The sequence below is a fragment of the Jaculus jaculus genome, chromosome 2, assembly GCF_020740685.1.
Source record: "Jaculus jaculus isolate mJacJac1 chromosome 2, mJacJac1.mat.Y.cur, whole genome shotgun sequence".
Classification (NCBI taxonomy): Eukaryota; Metazoa; Chordata; class Mammalia; order Rodentia; family Dipodidae; genus Jaculus; species Jaculus jaculus.
In genome coordinates, this window is record NC_059103.1 from 12498976 (window position 1) to 12522886 (window position 23911).

The 23911-nt window shown below is 47.8% G+C and overlaps 1 protein-coding gene across 4 annotated transcripts in view; it reads left to right on the forward strand.

The window, feature by feature from the left end:
* The window catches only part of Hip1 (huntingtin interacting protein 1), a 198396-nt gene that overhangs the window by 133690 nt on the left and 40795 nt on the right, over positions 1-23911 (forward strand). For all 4 annotated transcript variants that reach the window (XM_045142989.1, XM_045142990.1, XM_045142992.1 and 1 more), the window contains exons 8-9: positions 7980-8120; positions 14790-14847. In XM_045142989.1, the coding sequence (XP_044998924.1) occupies positions 7980-8120; positions 14790-14847 (199 nt within the window). The remainder of the gene's footprint in view (positions 1-7979; positions 8121-14789; positions 14848-23911) is intronic.

Genomic DNA, 23911 nt, shown 5'->3' on the forward strand with positions numbered 1-23911 from the left:
TTTTTAGAGAAAAGATCTCGGGTTGTACCCCAGGCTGGCCTGAAACTCATTATGTAGCTCAGACTGCCCTTAGATTCATGGCAGGCCTACTGCCTCAGTCTCTAAGACTGCTGGGATTAGACATGTGCCACCATGCCCTGCTGGTCCAGCCCTGTATCTGCCCACATGGGCCAGCAGATTGGCCTCTGGGCTTTCATTCCTTGGGTAGGGAAGGGCTGCATGTTAGGTATATTTTCTTTCTTTCCTTCCTTCCTTCTTTTTTTTTTTTTTTTCTTTTTTCTTTTTGAGGTAGAGTCTCTCTAGCCAAGCTAACTTGTAAATCACTCTGTAGTCCCAGACTGGCCTTGAGCTCACAGCGATCCTCCCACCTCTGCCTCCTGACTACTGGGATGAGAGGAGCATGCCACCACACCCGGCTCTCACATCCTCGTCTGTGAAGGTGTGTGGGGGCCTCGCATGCATTTGCGCAGAGGCCAGAGGTCTTCCTCTGTTGCTCTTCTGCCTTATTTTCTTCTTTTGTAATTTTTTTATGAGAAAGAGAGAGAGAGCAAGACAGAGTGAGAGAGCGAGAATTGGTACGCTAGGGCCTCCAGCCACTGCAATGTAACTTCAGACATGTCCACCACCTGGTGCACATATGCGACCTTGTGTCATCTTGTGTGTCTGGCTTACGTGGGGCCTAGAGAGTTGAATATGGGTCCTTAGGGTTTACAGGCAAGTGCCTTAACTGTTAAGCCATCTGTCCAGCCCTGCCTTGTTTTCTTGAGACAGGGACTCTTGACAACCTAGAGCTCACATCACTTTTTTTTTTTTATTGACAACTTCCATGATTGTAAACAATATCCCATGGTAATGCCCTCCCTCCCCCTATTTTCCCTTTGAAACTCCATCATATCCCCTCCTCCTCTCAATCAGTGTCTCTTTTATTTTGATGTCATCATCTTTTCCTCATGACGGTCTTGTGTAGGTAGTGTCGGGCACTGTGAGGTCATGGATATCCAGGCCATTTTGTGGCCGGAGGAGCACGTTGTAAGGAGTCCTACCCTTCCTTTGGCTCTTACGTTATTTCCGCCACATCTTCCACAATGGACCCTGAGTCTTGGAAGGTGTGATAGAGATATTGCAGTGCTGAGCAATCCTGTCACTTCTTTCCAGCACCATGATGCCTTATGAATCATCTCAAGGTCATGCCATCTGAAAAGAGAAGGTTCTCTACCAAAAGTGAGAGTAGCATTCATATAAGGGTATGAACATTAAGAGAAGTGCTTACTGGGCAGTTTTATGAGCATAGTATATACATTTGTCTAGACATCAGCAGATGTTACACCCCCTAGGGCTCATGGCTACACCTGTTTTAAGTTTTCAGTATCAGAGATGTATTCCCTCCCATGGAGCAGGCCTCCAGTCCAATTAGAGGGCAGTTGGTTTCCCCCATAACAGATGTGCCACTATTGTACCCATTGGCTCATTTGGCTTGGCTGGCCAAATATAAGGCTTGCAGTGTCCACTGTTGAGTATCTTCATTGGTGTTTTCTCTTTCTCCCATTGAACTGCATGTAGAATGGCTTCTTCCAGCTTTCTGTCAGCTGGTCTACATGGAGGAGGTTATCAGCTCAGTTCCAGCAGGATTTCTCAGTGGCCTTGCAGCCCAAGTATGAGAGCTCACAGCACTTTTGATTGGAGAGCCCCAGAAGTCCTCCTGTCTCTGGAGCCCTCAACACTGTGGTTACAGACTTGCGTGGTCACACCAGCTTTTCTTTTTCTTTCTTTCTTTTCACATCCACCTTTTTTACATGGGGATCTGAGCTCAGGCCCTCATGCTTGTATAGCAAATTCCCTTAGCTGCTGAGCCCTCTCTTTAGGTGCTTGCCCTTAAGGTATTTGTTATCAAGGGTCTGACTCTGGGCGAGTATGATGTGCACTGCTAAGATTCTTTTTATTTTTATTTTTTAAAACATTTTATTTTATTTATTTATTTGACAGAGAAAGAGGGAGAGGGAGGGAGAATGGGTGCACCAGGGCCTCCAACCACTGCAAGTGAACTCCAGGCGCATGCGCCCCTTTGTGCATCTGGCTAACGTGGATCCTGGTTAATCAAACCTCGGTCCTTTGGCTTTGCAGGCAAATACCTTAACCGCTAAGCCAGCCCTCCAGCCCTTACAAGGGCCTTCAGCTGCTAAATAACTGCAGACACATACGCCACCTTGTGCAGCTGGCTTACATGTGTCCTGGGGAATTATACCTGTGTCCTTTGGCTTTGCAGGCAAGTGCCTTAACCACTAAGCCATCTCTCCAGTCCTGCTAACATTCTTGAACTTGCCGGTGGCCTCTCAGTGTCCGGATGTGCCTTCCATCCTTGGAGTCTTCTTGTCTGAATTGCAGCTTCCTTTCATGTCCTCAGCCGTGTTCCCGTGGCAAGTGCTCTACCAATGTGTTCTCGCCTCCCTGGTAGGCAGGGCTTGTGACGGGGTGCCAATTCCTTAATGCTTTGACCAGTTCTGCATAGATTGTGAACCGAGGAAAACCGAAACAGTGGAATACTGTTGCTTGTAAAAACACGGAGGTACTGACTTGCTAACCGCTTAGGGTGGCCTTGAATTCACAGCCTATCTCAGCCTCCCAGGTTCTGGGATTAAAGGCGTGTGTGCCACCACACCCGTCCCTGTCTTAACACCCAGCTTTAATGTCTGTACTGAGGACTGAAACTCAGGTCCTCACTTTACTGACTGAACCATCTCCTGGCCTCTGGTACTCACCTGTAACGTTGAGCTGTGGTTGTGACAGCTCTGGATAGATGGTTTTCCAGGTTTGCACATGTAGTCTTGCCATGTGCTACATTTGTATGCAGGTGTGATATTCTAGGAATGGGCTTACTTGGTAAAGGGCCAGTTAGAAATTGTTACTGGGCTGATCCAAGCTCTGTCCCAGCAGTCCAGCCTCTCCAGCCACCTGCCTGCCACTATGGGCAGCAGAAAACAGAAAGCCAGGTGTGGTGGCGCACACCTGTAATCCCACCACTCAGCACTCAGGAGGCAGAGGGGCAGGAGGATCACTGTGAGCGCGAGGCCACGCTGAGACTGCATTGTGAAATCCCGGTCAGCCCGGGCTAGAGCAAGACCCTACCTCAAAAAAGAAAAGGAGAGGGCTGGAGAGATGGCTTAGTGGTTAAGTGCTTGCCTGTGAAGCCTAAGGACCCCAGTTCAAGGCTCGATTCCCCAGGACCCACATTAACCAGATGTACAAGGGGGTGCATGCATCTGGAGCTCATATGCAGTGTCTGGAAGCCCTGGTGCACCCATTCTGTCTCTCTGCCTCTTTCTCTTTCTGTCTGTCGCTCTCAAATAAATAAATAATAAAAAGGGAGAGAGAGAAAGGAAGGAAGGAAGGAAGATAGGGGCTGGAGGGATGGTTTAGTGGTTAAGGTGCTTGCATGCAAAGCCTAAGGATAGGTTCAATTCTCCAGATCCCACTTAAGCCAGATGCACATGATGATGCATGTCTGGAGTTCATTTGTAATGGCTTGAGGCCCTGGTGTACCCATTCTCTCTCTGTCTCTAATATATACATACATACATACATACATATATATCTATATGTGTGTGTGTATATATATATATATATATATATATATATATATATATATATATATATATATATATGGGGGGGTATATATATGAAGAAAAGATAGCATGTGGGAGTTGCAGTGCAGGCAGACATTATACTCATCATTTCCCCAGGTCATCCCCACCAAGTTCAAAGCCAGAGTCCGTGGCACAGCACAAGCACGCCTCACATCTCACTGGTCTTCCAAAACCCTTGTGAGAAATGTACTGTCGTAGAGATTGAGCTTTGCAGGCTGGAGAGCTGGCTTCGCGGGAAAGGCGTTTGCCTGCAAAGCCTAAGGACCCAGGTTCGATTCCCTAGTACCCACAAAAGCCAGCTGTACATGATGGCACATGCATCTGGAGAGTTCATTGGTAGTGGCTAGAGGCCCTTGGCACGCCCATTCTCTCTCTCTGCTTCTCTCTTTCCCTCTCTCTCAAATAAGTAAATAAAAAGAAAGATAGCTGGGCGTGGTGGCGCACGCCTTTAATCCCAGCACACGGGAGGCAGAGGCAGGAGGATCACTGAGAGTTCGAGGCCACCCCGAGACTACATAGTGAATGCCAGGTCAGCCTGAGCCAGAGTAAGACCCTACCTCGAAAAAAAAAAAAAAAAAAGAAAGAAATTGAGCTTTGCCAAAGAGCATCTGGAGGCACAGAGAGGCTGGAGACCCTCGTGCCTGGTCACGCTGCCACCACAAGGCATTCCTGGGGGCTTCCGGGGAAGTTCGGGAGATCGAGCTGGCGCTGGCTGCTTGCCAGATCGGAGCCCGAGGAAACCAGTAGACAACGAATGACTGCCTTGCAGTGACAGCTGGTTCTAATTTGTGTCAAGAAGTAAAGCTGCCTTTTCATTACAACCGTTTGGGCTCTTTTATTTTATTTCTTTCAGCTGCCAGATGAACCCACTGGCAGGGACCTGTGCAGACAGGCGAGGCGGAGCACGGGCGGCTCTAGGCTTCTCCTTGGCAAGGAAAGTCATCGCCTTGTCCACTACACACCCAGGGTCCCCAGGGACAGTGGACAGTTGGTTATAAGAAGAAGGAAAAAGTCAGCCAGGTTAAGATGAGGGCTTGTGGCTGGCTATCCACTTGCTGAGTCTAGGGTCTGATTTGAATGTGGATAGATCTATGGAGTAAGAAATTGAGGGATGGCTTAGTGGTTAAGGCGCTTGCCTGCAAAGCCGAAGGACGTAGGTTCGATTCGCCAGGACCCATGTAATCCAGCTGCACAAGGTGGTGCATGCGTCTGGAGTTCGTTTGCAGCAGCTCGAGGCCTTGGTGCACCCATTCTCTCTCTCTCTCTCTCTCTCTTTAAGTAAAAATGTAAAAAAAAAAAAAATTAAAAAGAAATTGAAATGGAATTTCAAAGGGGAAAGTGCGGGGGGGGGGGAAGGAGGGTATTACCATAGGATATTTTTTATAATCATGGAAAATGTTAATAAAAGCTGTCAAAAGAAAAGAAAAAGAAATTGAGGGAGCAGCTAAGGGCATGGCTTAGTGGTAGAGTGCCTGCCTAGCATCCGGGAAGCACTGGATTCGATTCCCCAGCATTGCAGCAACCCGTTATGGTGGTGCACACCATCCAGCACTCTGGAGGTGGAAGCAGGAGGATCTGGCGTTCAAGGTCACCCTCAGTATGTAGTGAGTTCAAGCCAGCCTGGGCTACGTGAGGGAGGAAGAGTGGGAGAGAGAGCAGCATTCCTTCTGAACCTGGGGAGAGTAAAGGCGGGGTACTTCTGACAGCTCCCCCAGATCCCCGGGTCAGTCTTTGATTAGGACAGCCGTTGTTCCACTCCCCAGCCGCGGTTCACTTACCTCATACACACACGTACCCTCCCCCTTCTGATGTCCCCAGAGCCCCCATGGCAAGCCACCAGGAAGCCACAGCTGAATAAGTCCCTTCACTTTCTGGTCTTTTTTTTTTTTTTTCTAATTTTTTTTTGTTCATTTTTTATTTATTTATTTGAGAGCGACAGACACAGAGAGAAAGACGAATAGAGGGAAAGAGAGAGAATGGGCACGCCAGGGCTTCCAGCCACTGCAAACGAACTCCAGACGTGTGCGCCCCCTTGTACATCTGGCTAACGTGGGACCTGGGGAACCGAGCCTCGAACCGGGGTCCATAGGCTTCACAGGCAAGCGCTTAACCGCTAAGCCATCTCTCCAGCCCTTTTGTTTGTTTTTTGAAGTAAGGCCTCACTGTAGCCCAGGCTGACCTACTTTGTAGTCTCAGGGTACCTCCCGGTGATCCTCCCGCCTTGGCCTCCCAAGTGCTGGTATTAATAAAGGCATATGCCACTACTCCCAGCCCTTTCAAACAAAATTATGTCAGGCGTGGTGGTGCACGCCTTTAATCCCAGCACTTGGGAGGCAGGGGTAGGAGGATCACCGTGAGTTCGAGGCCACCCTGAGACTCCATAGTGAATTCCAGGTCAGCCTGGGCTAGAGTGACACTTACAAAAAAACAAAAAAAAAAAAAAGAAATTATTTGTACATATGTATCCATTTGTGTTCATGTATGTGTGTGTGTGTGTGTGAATGCAGGTGCATACGTGTGTGAATGTCGCAAGACAACTTTCCGATCCATCTTCACTGGTTCGTGAGATGAGGTTTCTCATTCTGCATTCTCTTTTTTGCTGCACTTGCAATGAGCTTCTGGCTTTGGGGAAAATCTGCTTTCTCCACCTCATATTTCACTGGCATAATGACTTCTGACTCTTGCTTTTTATTTGGGGTCTGGAGATGGAACTTGAGTATTCTAGTTTGATTAAGCAAGTTTTGTTTTTGTTTTGGTTTGCTTTTTGGTTTTTCAATGTAGGGTCTCACTCTAGCCCAGGCTAACCTGGAATTCACTATGTAGCCTCAGGGTGGCCTCAAAATCACAGTAATTCTCCTATCTCTGCCTCCTGAGTGCTGGGATTAAAGGCAGGGTGGTGCTCCACACCTTTAATACTTGGGTAGTAGCAAATATTTTATCCACAGAGCCATCTCCCCAGCCCTCTGATCGCTGCTTGATAACATTCCCCACATATTAAATACTCTCTTCCTGGTATGATGCGTCCAGAGGTCTGGAGAGACTGAGGGCTGTCCTTAAATACCCACCCTGTCTCCCCATGAGGTTAGAAATTTAAAATGACATCTTGTATCTTTCTGTTCAGACACGGGCAGGTCTCATAGAATATGAATAAATCTTTATGCCCAAGATGACAGTGAGTCTCTACACAGAGCATCAGGCTGTCAGGAGGAAAGGCACCCAGTCTAGCCACTGGAGGCCTCGGGCTCAGCACACATTAGCTCTGTGACCACCTTCAACTGAATTAGGTTTCATTTCTTCACTTCTGTATAGCAGGGAGGCTCTTTTCTGTCCAATTGAGTGTCATAACGGTTAAATAGATGATACAGTGCACAAAGCCTGTGCTATGATACACTGCAAATCCCAGCTCATAAGGAGGCTGAGGCAGGAGGATGGAGCATCCAAGGCTTGCCTAGACTACATAGGGAGACCCTGTCTGAAAATAAAATTACAAGCCGGACATGGTGGCACACGCCTTTAATCCCGGCACTCAAGAGGCAGAGATAAGAGAATTGCTATGAGTTCGAGGCCACCCTGAGACTCCATAGTGAATTCCAGGTCAGCCTGAGCTACAGTGAGACCCTACCTCAAAAAAAAAACAAAAGTAAATAAATAGATGAACTTACAAAATATCTTGGGGTCGGCTGGAGAGATACGTTGCCAGCTAAGGCGCTTGCCTGTGTAGCCTAAGGACCCAGGTTTGATTCCCCAGAACCCACATAAGACATATGCACAAGGGTGGCACATGCCTCTAGAGTTGGTTTGCAGTGGCTGGAGGCCCTGGCACACACATTCACACACATACTCTCTCTCTCTCTTTCCCTCTGCCACTTTCTCTCTCTTTGTGTGTGTGTGTCTCTCTCTCAAATAAATAAATAAGTAAAATATAGCCGGGCATGGTGGCTCATGCCTTTAATCCCAGCACGCAGGAGGCAGAGATAGGAGAATCGCTGTGGGTTCGAAGCCACCCTGAGATGACACAGTGAATTCCAGGTCAGCCTGGCCTAGAGCGAGACCTTACTTTGAAAAACTAAAATAAACATATAAATAAAATATCAAAATGTCCTGGGGGCACAGCCCAGGGGTAGAGCACTTGCCTAGAATCTGTGGTAGTCCTCAGCGGTAGAGCTCCTTTGCAGCATGAGTGAGGCCCTGATCTCAGCCCTAGGACTGCAGAGAGAGAACAGGGCACAGAATAAGGCTGTGGTGGATGATATGGGCCCCCCCCCCCACTTCTGCTGCCCTACAGAAGCCACCTGTGATGGCCTCACTCTGTTGCCCTTCGCTTCCATTTTTCCACAGTGTTCAACTCCCTGGACATGTCCCGCTCCGTGTCCGTGACGACGGCCGGGCAGTGCCGCCTCGCCCCTCTGATTCAGGTCATCCTGGACTGTAGCCACCTGTATGATTACACCGTCAAGCTGCTCTTCAAGCTGCACTCCTGTGAGTGTGCGGGCCGCCTCGGCCACTGCGGGGAGGACGGGCTCAGCCCGAGGGTGTTGCTGGAGAAACTTGGGTCCCCCAGTCCCCAAGAGCCTTCTGCTCTTTTCCCCCAATTCCTGGGGCTCCCAGCCACGAGAGAACAGCCCCAACCTTCAGAGTGCCCAGTCCAGATCCTGGCCTTTCAAGAGCTGTACCCCAGGATGTCTAGCTCCACCACATCACCATTCACCCAGCACATTACGTGTTCTCAGATACACACTGAGGGTGAACACCTCGGCCCAGATGCGCATGACCAAAGGCACTTCTCTCCAAGCTTTTGGTCAACCTAATTCCTTTGTACGGATCGAAGTTATAAAGAAGTCTAATCAGCTTAAAAATGGTGGCGCACACCTTTAATCCCAGCACTCGGGAGGCAGGGGTAGGAGGATCATTGAGTTTGAGGCCGCCCTGAGACCACATAGTGAATTCCAGGTCAGCCTGGGCCAGAGCAAAACCTTACCTTGAAAAATCAAAAAGAACAAAAATTAAATAAATAAATAAATAAATAAATAAGGTGGATGCTGGGCATGGTAGCTCATGCCTTTAATCCCAGCTCTCAGGAGGCAGAAGGAGGATGGTCAGGAGTTCAAGGCCACCCTGAGACTACATGGTGAATTCCAGGTTAGCTTGAGCTAGAATGAGACCCTACCTCAAAAAAAAACAAAAAACAAACAACAACAAATATTAAGGTGGAAATTAGACGTGGTAGCACCGTCTCACAATCCCAGCACTCGGGAGGCTGAAGTAAGAGCACTGCTATGAGTTAGAGGCTACCCTAAGCTACAGAGTGAGTTCCAAATTAGCCTGGGCTAGAGAGAGACCCTGCCTGAAAAAAATAAAAAGTCGGGCGTGGTGGCGCACGCCTTTAATCCCAGCACTTGGGAGGTAGGAGGATCGCCGTGACTTTGAGGCCACCCTGAGACTCCATATTGAATTCCAGGTCAGCCTGGGCTAGAGTGAGACCCTACCTTGAAAAAACAAAAAAAAAATAAAAAATAAAAAACAAAAGGAAAGAAGGAGGGGAGGAAGGAAGGGAGCAAAGAAAGAAGGAAGGGAGTGAGATGCGCAAAGTGGTGAGTTTGTACTGACAAGAGGCCCTGGCACTCCCATTCATTCACGTTCTCGCTCCTTCTTTCTCTCACAAATAAATAAATAAATATTTTTGTAAAAAGAGGGGCTTGGAGAGATGGGTTAGCAGTAAGAACTCATGTTTGAATCTCCAGGTCCCATGTAAGCCAGACACACAGTGATGCAAGCAAGCAATGTTGCACATGCACACAAGGGGACGCATGCCTGGAGTTCCGTTTGCAGCAGCTGAATGCCCTGGCCTGCCTTCTCTCTCCCTGTCTCTCTCCCTCTTTCTCTTTCAGATAAATAAAATACTTTAAAAAAAAAAAAAAAGCAGGAGGCGTGGTTAGAAAGGTCAGTCAGTGATTCACAAGCACATTATGACAGCCCCTCACTGAGGATTCTAGGCAGGAGCTCTACCTCTGAGCCACGCCCCCAGCCCCTCACTGGGGATTCTAGGCAGGAGCTCTACCACTGAGCCACGCCCCCAGCCCCTCACTGGGGGATTCTAGGCAGGAGCTCTACCACTGAGCCACACCCCAGCCCCTCACTGGGGGATTCTAGGCAGGAGCTCTGCCACTGAGCCACGCCCCCAGCCCCTCATTGGGGGATTCTAGGCAGGAGCTCTACCACTGAGCCACGCCCCAGCCCCTCACTGGGGGATTCTAGGCAGGAGCTCTGCCACTGAGCCACGCCCCCAGCCCCTCATTGGGGGATTCTAGGCAGGAGCTCTACCACTGAGCCACGCCCCAGCCCCTCACTGGGGGATTCTAGGCAGGAGCTCTGCCACTGAGCCACGCCCCCAGCCCCTCACTGGGGGATTCTAGGCAGGAGCTCTACCACTGAGCCACGCCCCAGCCCCTCACTGGGGGATTCTAGGCAGGGGCTCTACCACTGAGCCACGCCCCCAGCCCCTCACTGGGGGATTCTAGGCAGGAGCTCTACCACTGAGCCACGCCCCCAGCCCCTCACTGGGGGATTCTAGGCAGGAGCTCTACCACTGAGCCACGCCCCCAGCCCCTCACTGGGGGATTCTAGGCAGGAGCTCTACCACTGAGCCAGCCCCCAGCCCCTCACTGGGGGATTCTAGGCAGGGGCTCTACCACTGAGCCACACCCCCAGCCCCTCACTGGGGGATTCTAGGCAGGAGCTCTACCACTGAGCCACGCCCCCAGCCCCTCACTGGGGGATTCTAGGCAGGAGCTCTACCACTGAGCCACGCCCCCAGCCCCTCACTGGGGGATTCTAGGCAGGAGCTCTACCACTGAGCCACGCCCCCAGCCCCTCACTGGGGGATTCTAGGCAGGAGCTCTACCACTGAGCCCCGCCCCCAGCCCCTCACTGGGGGATTCTAGGCAGGAGCTCTACCACTGAGCCCCGCCCCCAGCCCCTCACTGGGGGATTCTAGGCAGGAGCTCTACCACTGAGCCCCGCCCCCAGCCCCTCACTGGGGGATTCTAGGCAGGAGCTCTACCACTGAGCCCCGCCCCCAGCCCCTCACTGGGGGATTCTAGGCAGGAGCTCTACCACTGAGCCCCGCCCCCAGCCCCTCACTGGGGGATTCTAGGCAGGAGCTCTACCACTGAGCCACGCCCCCAGCCCCTCACTGGGGGATTCTAGGCAGGAGCTCTACCACTGAGCCACGGCCCCAGCCCCTCACTGGAGGGTTCTAGGCAGGAGCTCACTCTGGCCCAGGCTGACCTGGAAGTAGCTATGTAGTCTCAGGGTGGCCTCAAACTCATGGTGCTCCTCCTTCGTCTGCCTCCGGAGCGCTGGGATTAAAGGCATGAACCACCATACCCGGCTTGATACCTTACTTTTAACTAAAGTCCAGACTTCACTCAGATTTCTACAATTCTTACCCAGCACTCTTTTTCTGGGATTCCATCCAGGACTCTATATCGCTTAGTCACTGTGTCTTTACTCCTTTTGGCTGAAACAGCTTCTCAGGCTTCCTTTGTTTTTGATGACCTTGACAGTTTTGAATACTGGTCAAGTTTTGTTTTGTTTTTTTTTTTTAATAGAATGTTCCTCAATTCAGCTTTTTCAGATCTTATTTTTGTAATATGACTAGGATTAAGAGTTCTTGGGAAAGAGTTCAGAGATAAAATAACCATTTCCATCCCCTGTCTACTTTGGTCTTTTTTTTTTTTTTTTTTTCAATAAAGGGTCTCATGTGGTTGAAACTGACCTTAAACTCCCCATGTAGCTGAGGATGACCTTGAACTTCTGATCCTCTTGACTTTACCTGCCCGGTGCTGGGACTTTGGACATGTGCCACCATGCCCTGCACTCGAGCTTGACTTTAGGGCTTTGTGAATGTTAGATTAGGCACTCTGCTCGCTGAGCCTATATTTTCTGTTTTGTTTTGTTTTGTTTTGTTTTCATTTATTTCATTTATTTGAGAGAGAGAATGGGCACACCAGGGTCTTTAGCCACTGCAGACGAAGTCCAGACATTGCCACCATGTGCATCTGCTTTATATGGGTTCTGGGGAATCTTACCTTCCTTAGTCCTTCGGCTTTGCAGGCAAGCACCTTGACTGCTAAGCCATCTCTCCAGTGCGATCCCTCCCCCCGCATCTTCCTTTCTTTCTCCCTTTCTTTCTTTCTTTCTTTCCTTCTTTCTTTCGTGCCAGGGCCTCAGCCATTACAATCAAAATGCGCCCCCTAGTGGGCATGTGTGATCTTGTGCTTACCTCACCCTTGTGTGTCTGGGTTATGTGGAATCTGGAGAGTCCAAAATGGGTCCTTAGGCTTCACAGGCAGGCAACTTAGCCACTAAGCCATCTCTCCAGCCCTTTTCTTTATTTTTTTGGGATAGGGCCTCACTCTAGCCCAGGCTGACTTGGAATTCACTATATGGTCTCAGGCTGCCCTGCAACTCAGAGTAATCCTCCTGCCTCTCTTTCCAGACTTCTGAGATTAAAGGGGTACACCACTGTGCCTAGCTTTACTGTTTTCATTTCTGGGTTTTGTTTTGCTTTGTTTTGTTTTTCAAAGTAGGGTCTCACTCTAGCCCAGGCTGACCTGGAATTCATTTAGGTAGTCTCAGTGTAGTCTAGAACTCACAGTGATTTCCTACCTCTGCCACCCAACTTTTTTTTTTTTTTTTTAAGCAGGGTCTTGCTACATTCTTCAGGCTAGCCTCAAAATTGCTGTCTTCCTGCCTCAGCATCGTTATTGCTGGGATTACAGGCATTTACCACCACACATGGCTACATTTGCCAATTTGAGTTATCATAATTTATGCATGTACATTCTGTGTCTGTCACCCACTGAAAATAATTAAAACCTGGGCTTAGTGGCATATGCTTATCAATCTAGCTTTTAGGAGGCAGAGGCAGGAGGATCACCAGTTTGGAATTTCAAAAGATCCAAAACAGAGTGTGGAGGTGCACGCCTGTAATCCCAGGCCCGGGGATGCTGAAGCAAAAGGATTGCCATGAGTTGGAGGCCAGCCTGGGCTACATAGTGAGTTTCAGGATAGCCTGGTCTACAATGTGAGACACTGAAAACAAGGAAAAGTACCTCACAGTGGCAGGTACTGGTTGTCCCAGCTAGTTGAGAAGTGGAGGCCAAGGCAGGCATGGTGGCACACGCCTTTAATCCCAGCACTTGGGAGGCAGAGGTAGGAGGGTCACCGTGAGTTCGAGGCCACCCTGAGAATACAGAGTGAATTCCAGGTCAGCCTGGGCTAGAGTGAGACCCTACCTTGAAGAAAAAAAAAAAAAAAAGTAGAGGTAGGAGTCCAAGGTAACATAGCCTGGGTAACATAGTTAGATTTTGTCTTAGAGGGAAGCTGGGGGGGAGAAGAAAGAGACAATAAACAAAAAAATAAACGAAAAAAAAAAAAAATAGGGCTGGGGAGATGGCTCAGTGGATAAAGTGCTTGTGATGAAAGCGTGGGGATCTGAGTTCAAATCCCCAGCACCCGCATTAATGCCAGCATGGTACGAGCTGGTAATCCAGGGATGGGAGGCAGAGACAGGAAGTTGTCCAAGAATCCCTGGCTGGCTTGCTGAATTGCTGTGCTCTGGATTCACTAAGAGACACTGTCTCAAAAGATAACGAGTGGCCTGGAGAGATGGCTGAGCGTTTGAGGCGCTTGCCTGCAAAGCCCAATGATCCGGGTTCGATTCCCAGGTCTCCACATAAAGCCATCTGTGCAAAGTGGCATGTGCATCTGGAGTTCCTTTGCAGTGGCTATAGGCCCTAGCCACTCCCATTCTGGCCCGCGTGCACACACAAATAAATAAATCAAATATTTAAAAAAAAATAAGGTGGAGAGGGATTGGGGAAGACACCCAACATCAACCTCTGGCTTTCACATGCACGTACATGTTCACACACACATGCCTAAATGCGTATGCACTCGCACACACAAACACACACACACACACACAAAGTAAAATCAGTTACCAGTACTGGGCATGGTGACTCACGTCTTTAATCCCAGCACTCAGAAGACTGAGATAATGGGCAAACTGAATTCAAGGCCCACCTGAGCTACACAGTGAGTTCCATGTCTGTCTGGGTTGGAGTGAGACCCTAACTTAAAAAAACAAAAGTAAAAAATAAAATCAAAACCAGGCATGGCGGCACATGCCTTTAAATCCCAGCACTTGATAGGCAGAGGTAGGCAGAAGATTTTAAATAAATAAATAAATAAAATCAAGCCTGGTGTGGTGGTGCATGCCTTTAATCCCAGCACTCCAGTGATAGGGGTAGGAGGATCACTATGAGTTCAAGGCCAGCCTGAGACTACATAGTGAATTCCAGGTCAGTTTGTACTAAAGCAAAACCCTACCTCATGGGGAAGAAAAGAAAGAAAGAGAGGAAGGAAGGAAGGAAGGAAGGAAGGAAGGAAGGAAGGAAGGAAGGAAGGATGGATGGATGGAAAAGGGACACACTGAGCCACTGCTCTGGAGGTGGAAAAGATAAAAATTAGAGCTAGAGAGATGGCTTAATGGTTAAGGTGCTTGTCTGCAAAACCTAAGAACCCAGGTTCAATTCCCTTGACTAAACCAGATGCACAAGTTGATGCCTGCGTCAAGAGTTCATTTCCAGTGCCTAGAGGCTCTGGCATGCCCATTCTCTCCCTTTCTGTATAGGGTCTCACTCTGGCCCAGGCTGACCTGGAATTCATTCTTTATTCTAATTCATGGCTATCCTCCTACCTCTGCCTCCAGAGTGCTGGGATTAAAGCATGCGCCACCAAACCCAGCTTAATAAAGTAAAATATTTAAAAGATAAAATAAAATCAATCCAGGTGTAGTGGCACTTGTCTGTAATCCCAGCATAAGACAGATCACGAGTTCGAGTCAGCTCAGATCACGAGTTGTTGACTTGTGTTTATCAGGAAATCTTTAGAGAAGCTCTTGAACTCCTGGCATCCTAGGAACTCCCCCCAGGGCGCACAGTTGTCCATGGCCCAGGGCTTAGCCTGTGCAAAAATATGAAGCTGTTGCCAGCTAGCTGGCAATCCACGCTGCAGGGCCCTGCTGCGGCTGTGCCCAGCCCCGGCTCCTTGTGTGCCCTCATGCCCTCCACTTTCCTCCAGGTCTCCCAGCGGATACCCTTCAGGGCCACCGGGACCGCTTCATGGAGCAGTTCACCAAGTAAGTGGCTCAAGGGAAGGGAAGGAACTCAAAATGTCACAAAGTCCTCTGCGTAACCCTGTCCTGCCAGTAACTCCTTAGGTAGGGCTGGAGTCCTGGGGCGCTCCTCTGTCGTCCATGATGGAGTGTTCTGGGCCCAGCGTTGTGCAGATGGCAATCCGTCATAAGGTCACGTCCAGAAGACAGGGTTCCACGGCGCTCCGCCTCATCCTCTGCTCTCGTACATTCCTTTCACCCCCCCCCCACCTTCTGCAATATTTCCTGAGCCTTGAAGCGTGACACAGTGTTCTCCTTTTGCCCTGAGCCATCGACACTCACTTATTCTCAGCACTTTGATCCCTCCCTGAGGAGACACTGGCACTGGCTGCTGAGGAGAGGAGAATTTTTCTTCAGTGGGGTAACCACTGGTGAGTTGCACGTGTAAATAAACCCCCCCACACCCATGCCCACGCTGGCAACCCTAATTAAACTCAGTAAATCACACACACTAAAAGAAAGAAAGAAGAAGACCTCAAAGTAGAAGAGGGACATGTTGGGGGGGGTGTGTTCAGTGGAAAGGAGATAGGAAGGGATGACAAGATAAGGTGATGGGAGGAGATTGTGATCAAAATATACTGCGGGGGCTGGAGAGATGTCATAGTGGTTAAGCGCTTGCCTGTGAGGCCTATGGACCCCGGTTCGAGGCTCGGTTCCCCAGGTCCCACGTTAGCCAGATGCACAAGGGGGCGCACGCGTCTGGAGTTTGTTTGCAGTGGCTGGAAGCCCTGGCGTGCCCATTCTCTCTCTCACTCTCTATCTGCCTCTTTCTCTCTCTGTCACTCTCAAATAATCAAATAAATAAATAAATCTTTAAAAAAAAATAGACCATGTTCTTTAAAAAAAAATATATATATATATATATATATATATATATATATATATACTACGTACACGCATGAAAATTGTCAATTAAGAAACACTTTTTAGGAACTGGAGAAATGGCTTGGTGGTTAAGGCACTTGCCTGCAAAGCCTAACGACCAGGATTTGATTCTCCAGTACCCACGGAAAGCCATCGGCACAAAGTGGCGCATGCATCTGGAATTCATTTGTGGTGGCTAGAGGCCCTGGCATGCCCATTCTCTTTTGTCTTCTCTGTGCTTGCAAATAAATAAGACTTTTTTTTGTTTTGTTTTGTTTAAGCCAGGGCTGTAGAGATGGCTTAACAGTTAAGGTGCTTGCCTGTGAAGCCTAAGGTCCCAGGTTTAATTTTCCAGATCCCATGTAAGCCAGATTCACAAGGTGGAGCTTGTGTCTGGAATTCATTTGCAGTGGCTAGAAGTCCTGGCATGCCCATTTTCTCTCTCTCTCTCTCCCTCTTTCTCTCAAATAAAAATAAATTAAAAAAATTTTTTTAAACTATTTTTTAAAAGCCAGGTGTGGTGTCCCACGCCTTTAATCCCAGTATTCAGGAGGCAGAGCTAGGAGGATTGGCTTGAATTCAAGGCCATCCTGAGACTATATAGTAAATTCTAGGTCAGTCTGGGCTAGAGTAAAATCCTGCCTTGAAATACCAAGAAAAAAAGAAACCAAAAAAGAAACAAAGAAAGAAAAAAAATTTTAATGTTCTAGAGGCTGTAGAGATGGCTCAGCAGCTAAAGCACTTGCCCGTAAAGCCTAAGGACCTGTGTGCGATTCCCCAGTACCAGCGTAAAACCAGATGCACAAAAGTGGCACATGTATCTGGAGTTCATTTGCAGTGGCTAAAGAAAGGTCTTAGTGCACATATTCTCTCTGTCTCTTGTCTCTCTATCTCTTTGCTTGCAAATAAATAAAACTATTTTTTTAAAGTTCTATAAGATCTGGGCATGGTGGCACATGCCATTTAATCCCATTACTTGGGAGACTGAGGTAGGAGGATCACTGTGAGTTCAAGGCCTAGGGAAAAAAAAATGGAGGTTTGGGAGTACTATTAGAATTGGAGGAGGTCTGGAGAGATGGCTTAGCAGTTAAGTGCTTGCCTGTGAAGCCTAAGGACCCCGGTTCGAGGCTCGGTTCCCCAGGTCCCACGTTAGCCAGATGCACAAGGGAGCGCACGTGTCTGGAGTTCGTTTGCAGAGGCTGGAAGCCCTGGCGCGCCCATTCTCTCTCTCTCCCTCTATCTGTCTTTCTCTCTGTGTCTGTCGCTCTCAATTAATTAATTAATTAATTAAAAATGTTTAGAATTGGAGGGCTGGAAGAATGGCTTAGCAATTAAAGCATTTGCCTGCAAAGCCAAAGGACCCAGGTTCAATTTTCCAGAACCCACGTTAGCCAGATGCACAAGGGGGTACATGTGTCTGGAGTTCGTTTGCAGTGGCTGGAGGCCCTAGCGTGCCCATTCTCTCTCTCTCCTTTCTCTGTCAAATAAATAAATAAATAATAGTAAAATATTTTTAAAAAGATTTGGAGAGATGGCTCAGTGAGTAAAGTGTGTGCCTTAGCACCCTTTAAAAAAAGCCAGGTGTGGCAGTAAATGCCCTATAATCCCAGCTGGGGCAATGGAAACAGGAGGATCTCAGGGGTACACTGGTCAGCCAGTCTAGCCTAACTGGTGAACTCCAGGCCAGTGAAAGTCCCTGTCTCAGCAAAAGGGGAGAGGTTAAGGCGCTTGCTTGCAAAGCCAAAGGGCCCAGGTTAGATTCCTCAGAGCCCACATATGCCAGATGCACAAGGTGGCCCATGCGTGTGGAGTTCGTCTGCAGTGGCGGGATACCCTGGCACACCCATTGTCTCTTTTTCTGTCCACCTCTTTATGTCTCTCTCAAATAAAGAAATAAATTTTTAAAATATATTTTTAAAGGGGCCTGGGGGCTAGAGATAAGGCTTAGAGGTTCAGCTGCTTGCCTGCAAAGCCAAAGGATCCAGGTTCAACTCCCCAGGACCTATGTAAGCCAGATACATAAGGGGCGCATGCATATGGAGTTCATTTGCAGTGACTAGAGGCCCTGGTGCACCTATTCTCTCTCCTTTTCTCTCCCTGCCTATTTCGCTCTCTCAAATAAATAAATATTTTTTAGAAAAAATGAGGGAACTGGAAAGATGGCATAGTGATTAATGAGCTTGCCAGCAAAGCCAAAAGACCCAGGTTCAACTCCCCAGGACCCACATAAGCCAGATGCACAAGGTGGTACATGCATATGGAGTTCATTTGCAGTGACTAGAGGCCCTGGTGTGCTCATTTTATCTGTCTGTCTGTCTGTCTGTCTCTCTCTCTCTCTGTGTGTCAAATAAATAAATAAATAAATAAATAAATAAATAAATAAATAAATAAATAAATAGAAATAAAATAAAATAGCCGGGCATGGTGGTGCATGCCTTTAATCCCAGCACTTGGGAGGCAGAGGTAGGAGGATTGCCTTGACTTCGCCACATGTTCGAGCCCACCCTGAGAGTACATAGTGAAAGCAGGTCATCCTGGACTAGAGCAAAACCCTACCTCGAAACACCAAAATAAATAATTAAATAAAAATATTTTTTAAAAGGTGGATAGTATTTCTGAGGGTAATACCTGAGGTCCTTTGACCTACATGTAGGCACGCATATGTGCATGTATACACACATGCACTTTATTTTATTTACTTGCAAATAAATAAAAAAGAAAGAGAATGGCCTACTACAGCCTCTAGCCATTGCAAACAAACTCTAGATGAATATGCCACGTTAAACATCTGGCTTTACGTAGGTACTGGGGAATCAAACCCAGGTTGTTAGACTCTGCAGACAAGCACCTTAAAGTCCATCTCTCCAGTCTGGCAATGTATTTGAAAAGGTCCTGTAAGGGCTGGAGAGATGGCTTAGCAGTTAAGTGCTTGTCTGTGAAGCTAAGGACCCTGATTCAGGCTCGATTCCCCAGGACCCACGTTAGCCAGATGCACAAGGGGGCGCATGCGGCTGGAGTTCATTTGTAGTGGCTGGAGGCCCTGGTGTGTCCATTCTCTCTCTCTTTCTCTATCTGCCTCTTCCTCTCTCTGTCTGTCACTCTCAAATAAATAAATGAAAACAAAAAAAAAGATCCTGTAATATAAAAAACAAAATTTAAATATTTTTTATTTTTATTTATTTATATGAGACAAAGAGAATGGGTGTGCCAGGGTCTCCAGCCATTGCAAACAAATTTCAGACACATGTGCCACCTGTGCATCTGGCTTGAACCTGGGTCTTTTGGCTTAGTAGGAAAGTGCCTTAACCACTAAGCTATCCCCCTAGCCCCCAAAACATTGAAAGAAAATCGAGTCACACGAAACCATGTGTTTTGAAATACTAGCAGGGTGTAGATGTCTATATTTTAGCTCATAAAGTGGGGCTGTGGTCATTGTTTGACATCTCAGCAAGTTAATCTCTGGCCCTCTATTTGAACCATTTATTTTTCTTGTTGCATCAGTCCCACCCCAAAATTTTGAGCTTCCCATCACTGTTTCATCCAGACTTGTTTCTGTTTGACCATATTATTAATTATTGCACCCTTCGTACCTGATAAACAGCTGTCAGGGAAGTGTGCAGTCTTGTATATATACTAAAATAGATGAACGTGCCCAGCGTGGTGGCACACGGCTTTAATCCCAGCACTCGGGAGGCAGAGGTAGGAGGATCGCAGTGAGTTTGAGGCCACCCTGAGACTACATAGGTCTCAGGGTGGCCAGGTCAGCCTGTGCTGGAGTGAGACCCTACCTCAAAAAGTAAACTAAATATCTTGGATCTTCTTTTTTTTTTTTTAAAAAAAAAAAAAAGATTTATTTATTTAAGTTTATTTATTAGAGACATACCACCTGGAGAATTGAACCTGGATCCTTCGGCTCCGCAGGCAAGCGCCTTAACCGCTAAGCCATCTCTCCAGCTTTTTCATTTCTTGGAACATGAATCTTCTTTATGGTGGGCTGAAATTGCCCTGTGTTGATCAGTCACATTCTCATCGATCCGTCTTTGCTGGACATCTGGGTGGGCTTTATATCTCAGCCAGCGAACGGTGCTCTTACAACATGGGTAGGCAGGCCCGTCAGTGGGAAGCGGACTTAGATTCCTCCAAGCACATTAGGCCCGGGAGTGCTACAGCTGGATCCTGTGGTTCTAGTCTCAATTTTGTGTTTTTCTTTTAAATTTATTCATTTGGGAGAAAGAGAAAGAGAGAAGAATGGGTGCACAAGGGCCTCGAGCCACTGCAAACGAACTCCAGACACATGCGCCACTTTGTGCATCTGGCTTTACTGGGTAGTGGGGAATTGAACCTGAGTCCATAGGCTTCACAGGCAGGCAACGTAACTGCTAAGCAATCTCCCCAGCCCTATTTTCAGATTTTTTTTTGTTTTGTTTTTATTTTTTTTTTTTTTATGAGAGAGAAAAAGAATTGGGGCCCCAGGGCCTCCAGCCACTGCAGTCGAGTTTCAGACGCATGTACCACCTTGGGTATGTGTGCGACCTTGCATGCTTGGGCCTCCTTATACATCTGGCTTACATGGGATCTGGAGAGTGGAACATGGGTCCTCCAGCCCTCAGTGTAGGTTTTTTTTTTTTAATTAATATTCAAAGTTTTAGGTACTGTTGTGGCATTTTCAAACATAATACTTTTAGTTGACTCTTTCCCGTTCATCTCTTCCATCACTCTGTCTCTCCGTGTATCCTCCCCCCATCTCCTTTCTTCTGTCTTTCTTTCTTTTTTTTTTTTTTTTTATGAGGTGGGGGCCTCACTCAAGCCCAGGCTTTGAAAGCTAGTGCCCAGTTGGTAGATTTTTTTAATTGTTTTTTTATTTCTTTGAGAGCAACAGACAGAGAGAGGGAGAGAATGGGTGCAACAGGGCCTCCAGCCACTGCAAACGAACTCCAGACACGTGCGCCCCCTTGTGCATCTGGCTTATATGGGTCCTGGGAATTGAGCCTCGAACCGGGGTCCTTAGGCTTCACAGGCAAGCGCTTAACCACTAAGCCATCTCTTCAGCCCCTCCTTTCTTCTTACATGTCCTGTGTGGCCTTTTGCAACTTCCCCTACTGTCTCCTCCTTCCTCATCGTCTTTTTCCTTCTCTTGCTCACGTTTCTAGATTCCTAGATTTTATCCATTTGTCCCCCTTTGCATACCTACATAGAGATATGTTACACTAAGGTCCATGTATGAGAGAGAACCTGTAGCCACAATACAATGGTCAGTAGATATATATGAATAAATGCCCAACATCTTTAGCCATCAGGGAAATGTAAATTAAAACCACACTCACCATACCGCTCCTGGGCAAGAGGCCTCCCTCTCCTACTACAGCGAAACCTACACATCCATGTTCATTGTATTGTTGCTGTATTCACAAGAGCAACAGTCTGGATGTCTATCAACTGATGACTGTGTAATGAAAATATGGCGTATACACACAACGGAGTTTCACTCAGTAGTGGAGAGAAATAAAATTATGAACTTTACAGAAAATATGGATGGACTGTAAAGAATTGTTATGTGAGGGCTGGAGAGATGGCCTAGCGGTTAAGCGCTTGCCTGTGAAGCCTAAGGACCCCGGTTCGAGGCTCGGTTCCCCAGGTCCCACGTTAGCCAGATGCACAAGGGGACGCACGCGTCTGGAGTTCGTTTGCAGAGGCTGGAAGCCCTGGCGCGCCCATTCTCTCTCTCTCCCTCTATCTGTCTTTCTCTCTGTGTCTGTCATTCTCAAAAAAAAAAAAAAAAAGAATTGTTACGTGAGGTGACCCATACTCAGAAAGGGAGGGGAGGGGAGGGAATTTTCATGGTTTATTGTCTATAATTATAGAAGCTGTCAATAAAAAAAGATATTTAAAGCCGGGCGTGGTGGCGCACGCCTTTAATCCCAGCACTCGGGAGGCAGAGGTAGGAGGATCGCTGCGAGTTCAAGGCCATCCTGAGACTACAGAGTTAATTCCAGGTCAGCCTGGACCAGAGTGAGACCCTACCTCGAAAAACCAAAAAAAAAAAAAAAAAGATATTTAGAGCCGGGTGTCATGGCGCACATCTTTAATCCCAGCACTCATGTGAGGGGGGCAGAGGTAGGATCGCCATGAGTTTGAGACCACCCTGAGACCACATAGTGAATGCCAGGTTAGCCTGAACTAGAGTGAGACACTACCTGGAAAAACAAAAACAAAAACAAAAATTCTTTAGGGCTGGAGAGATGGCTTAGTTCTTAAGGTGTTTGCCTGCAAAGCCTAAGCACCAGGTTTGAGTCCCCACTACCCACGTAAGCCAGATGCCTATGGTGCACACGCGTCTGGAGTTCATTTGCATTGGCTGGAGGCCCTGGTGTTCCCATTCCCTCTCTACCTGGCCCTGTCTCTCTCTCTCAAATAAATAAATAAAAATAAAATTTAAAAGTTATTTACTTCTGGGCTGGAGAGATGGCTTAGCGGTTAAGCGCTTGCCTGTGAAGCCTAAGGCCCCCGGTTCGAGGCTCGGTTCCCAAGGTCCCACGTTAGCCAGATGCACAAGGGGGCGCACACGTCTGGAGTTCCTTTGCAGAGGCTGGAAGCCCTGGTGCGCCCATTCTCTCTCTCTCCCTCTATCTGTCTTTCTCTCTGTGTCTGTCGCTCTCAAATAAATAAATAAATTAAATTTAAAAAAAGTTACTTCTTATTTTATTATTTTTTTTTGAGGTAGGATCTCACTCTAGCTCAGGCTCACCTGGAATTCACTGGTGTTCTCAGGGTGGCCTCGAACCCACAGCGATCCTCCTACCTCTGCCTCCCGAGTGCTGCGATTAAAGGCATGCGCCACAACACCCGGCCAAAAAAAAAAAAAAGCATGTGCTTGTTGATTGGCCCCCTAGAAACAAAGTACCAGTGTAGGACTGAACTAACCTCCTGGCTTCCTTGTTCCCCTGGGGAAACCTAGAGCCTATTCTGTAACAAATGACTCATTAAATCCTTGGAGACAGGCCCTGCAGCTGGTTTCCTGAAATGTCAAATTCCGGTAGCTTGCAAAAGCAGTTGAGTCTATTACTGTTGGCTCCGGCCCAGGAAGACGAGGACGTGTGCTCAGCTGTTTTATTTCCTTCCTTTTTTCTGTCCTTCTAGCTCTACATAGAGGCTACTATTCTCAGAGTCCTGGCTGTCCTGGAATTCAGGGAGAGCGTAGTGATGTCGCAGCAATACCTAAATATTGCAGTCTGAAAGGCTGAAAGGTTCACTTACAAGGCTAAGCTACAGAAAATTGCTGTACCAAATATGGTAGAAATTTCTTACCCTTGCTCATGTCAGTTTTCTTGGTCTTTAGTGTTTTGTTTTGTTTTTTTGAGGTAAGGGTCTTGCTCATGCCCAGGCTAACCCTGGGATTCACTCTGTAGTCTCAGGCTGGCCTCGAACTCACAGTGATCCTCCTACATCTGCTTCCCGAGTGCTGGGATTAAAGGCGTACGCCAACACACTTGACATCTTTAGTGTTTTGATTCAAATTAGAAACTTGGTGGGGCTAGAAAGATGGGTCAGTGGTTAAAGGCAATAGCTCCACAAGCCTGCCAACTGGAGTTCAGATCTACAGAGTCCACGTGAAGCTGGACACAATGAAACTCACACGTCCGTAATCCCAGTGCACCCACAGCAGGGAACCAGAGTCAGGAGAATCCTACATCAGACAAGGGAAACCGTGTCTCAAAACCGGGCGTGGTGACGCATGCCTTTAATCCCAGCACTCGGGAGGCAGATGTAGGAGGGTCACCGTGAGTACGAGGCCACCCTGAGACTACGTAGTGAATTCCAGGCCAGCCTGGGCTAGAGCAAGACCCTACCTTGAAAAAGAAGAAGAAAAAAGATCTTTCTCCTGTCTCTCTCAAATAAAATAAGTAAAAATAAAAATATTAGCAAGGTATGGTGATGCATGCCTTTAATCTCAGCACATAGGAGGCAGAGGTAGGAGGATCACTGTGAGTTCAAGGCCACCCTGAGACTCCATAGTGAATTCCAGGTCAGCCTGAGCTAGAGTGAGACCCTGCCCCGACCCACGGGACCTAGTTATTCGTGGGGGCACCAGGAGGACCTTAGCCTGCAAAGAAAATGGGCGAGAGAGGGGAATGGACTCAGGCAAACCAATGCTTGTCGAGAGTCG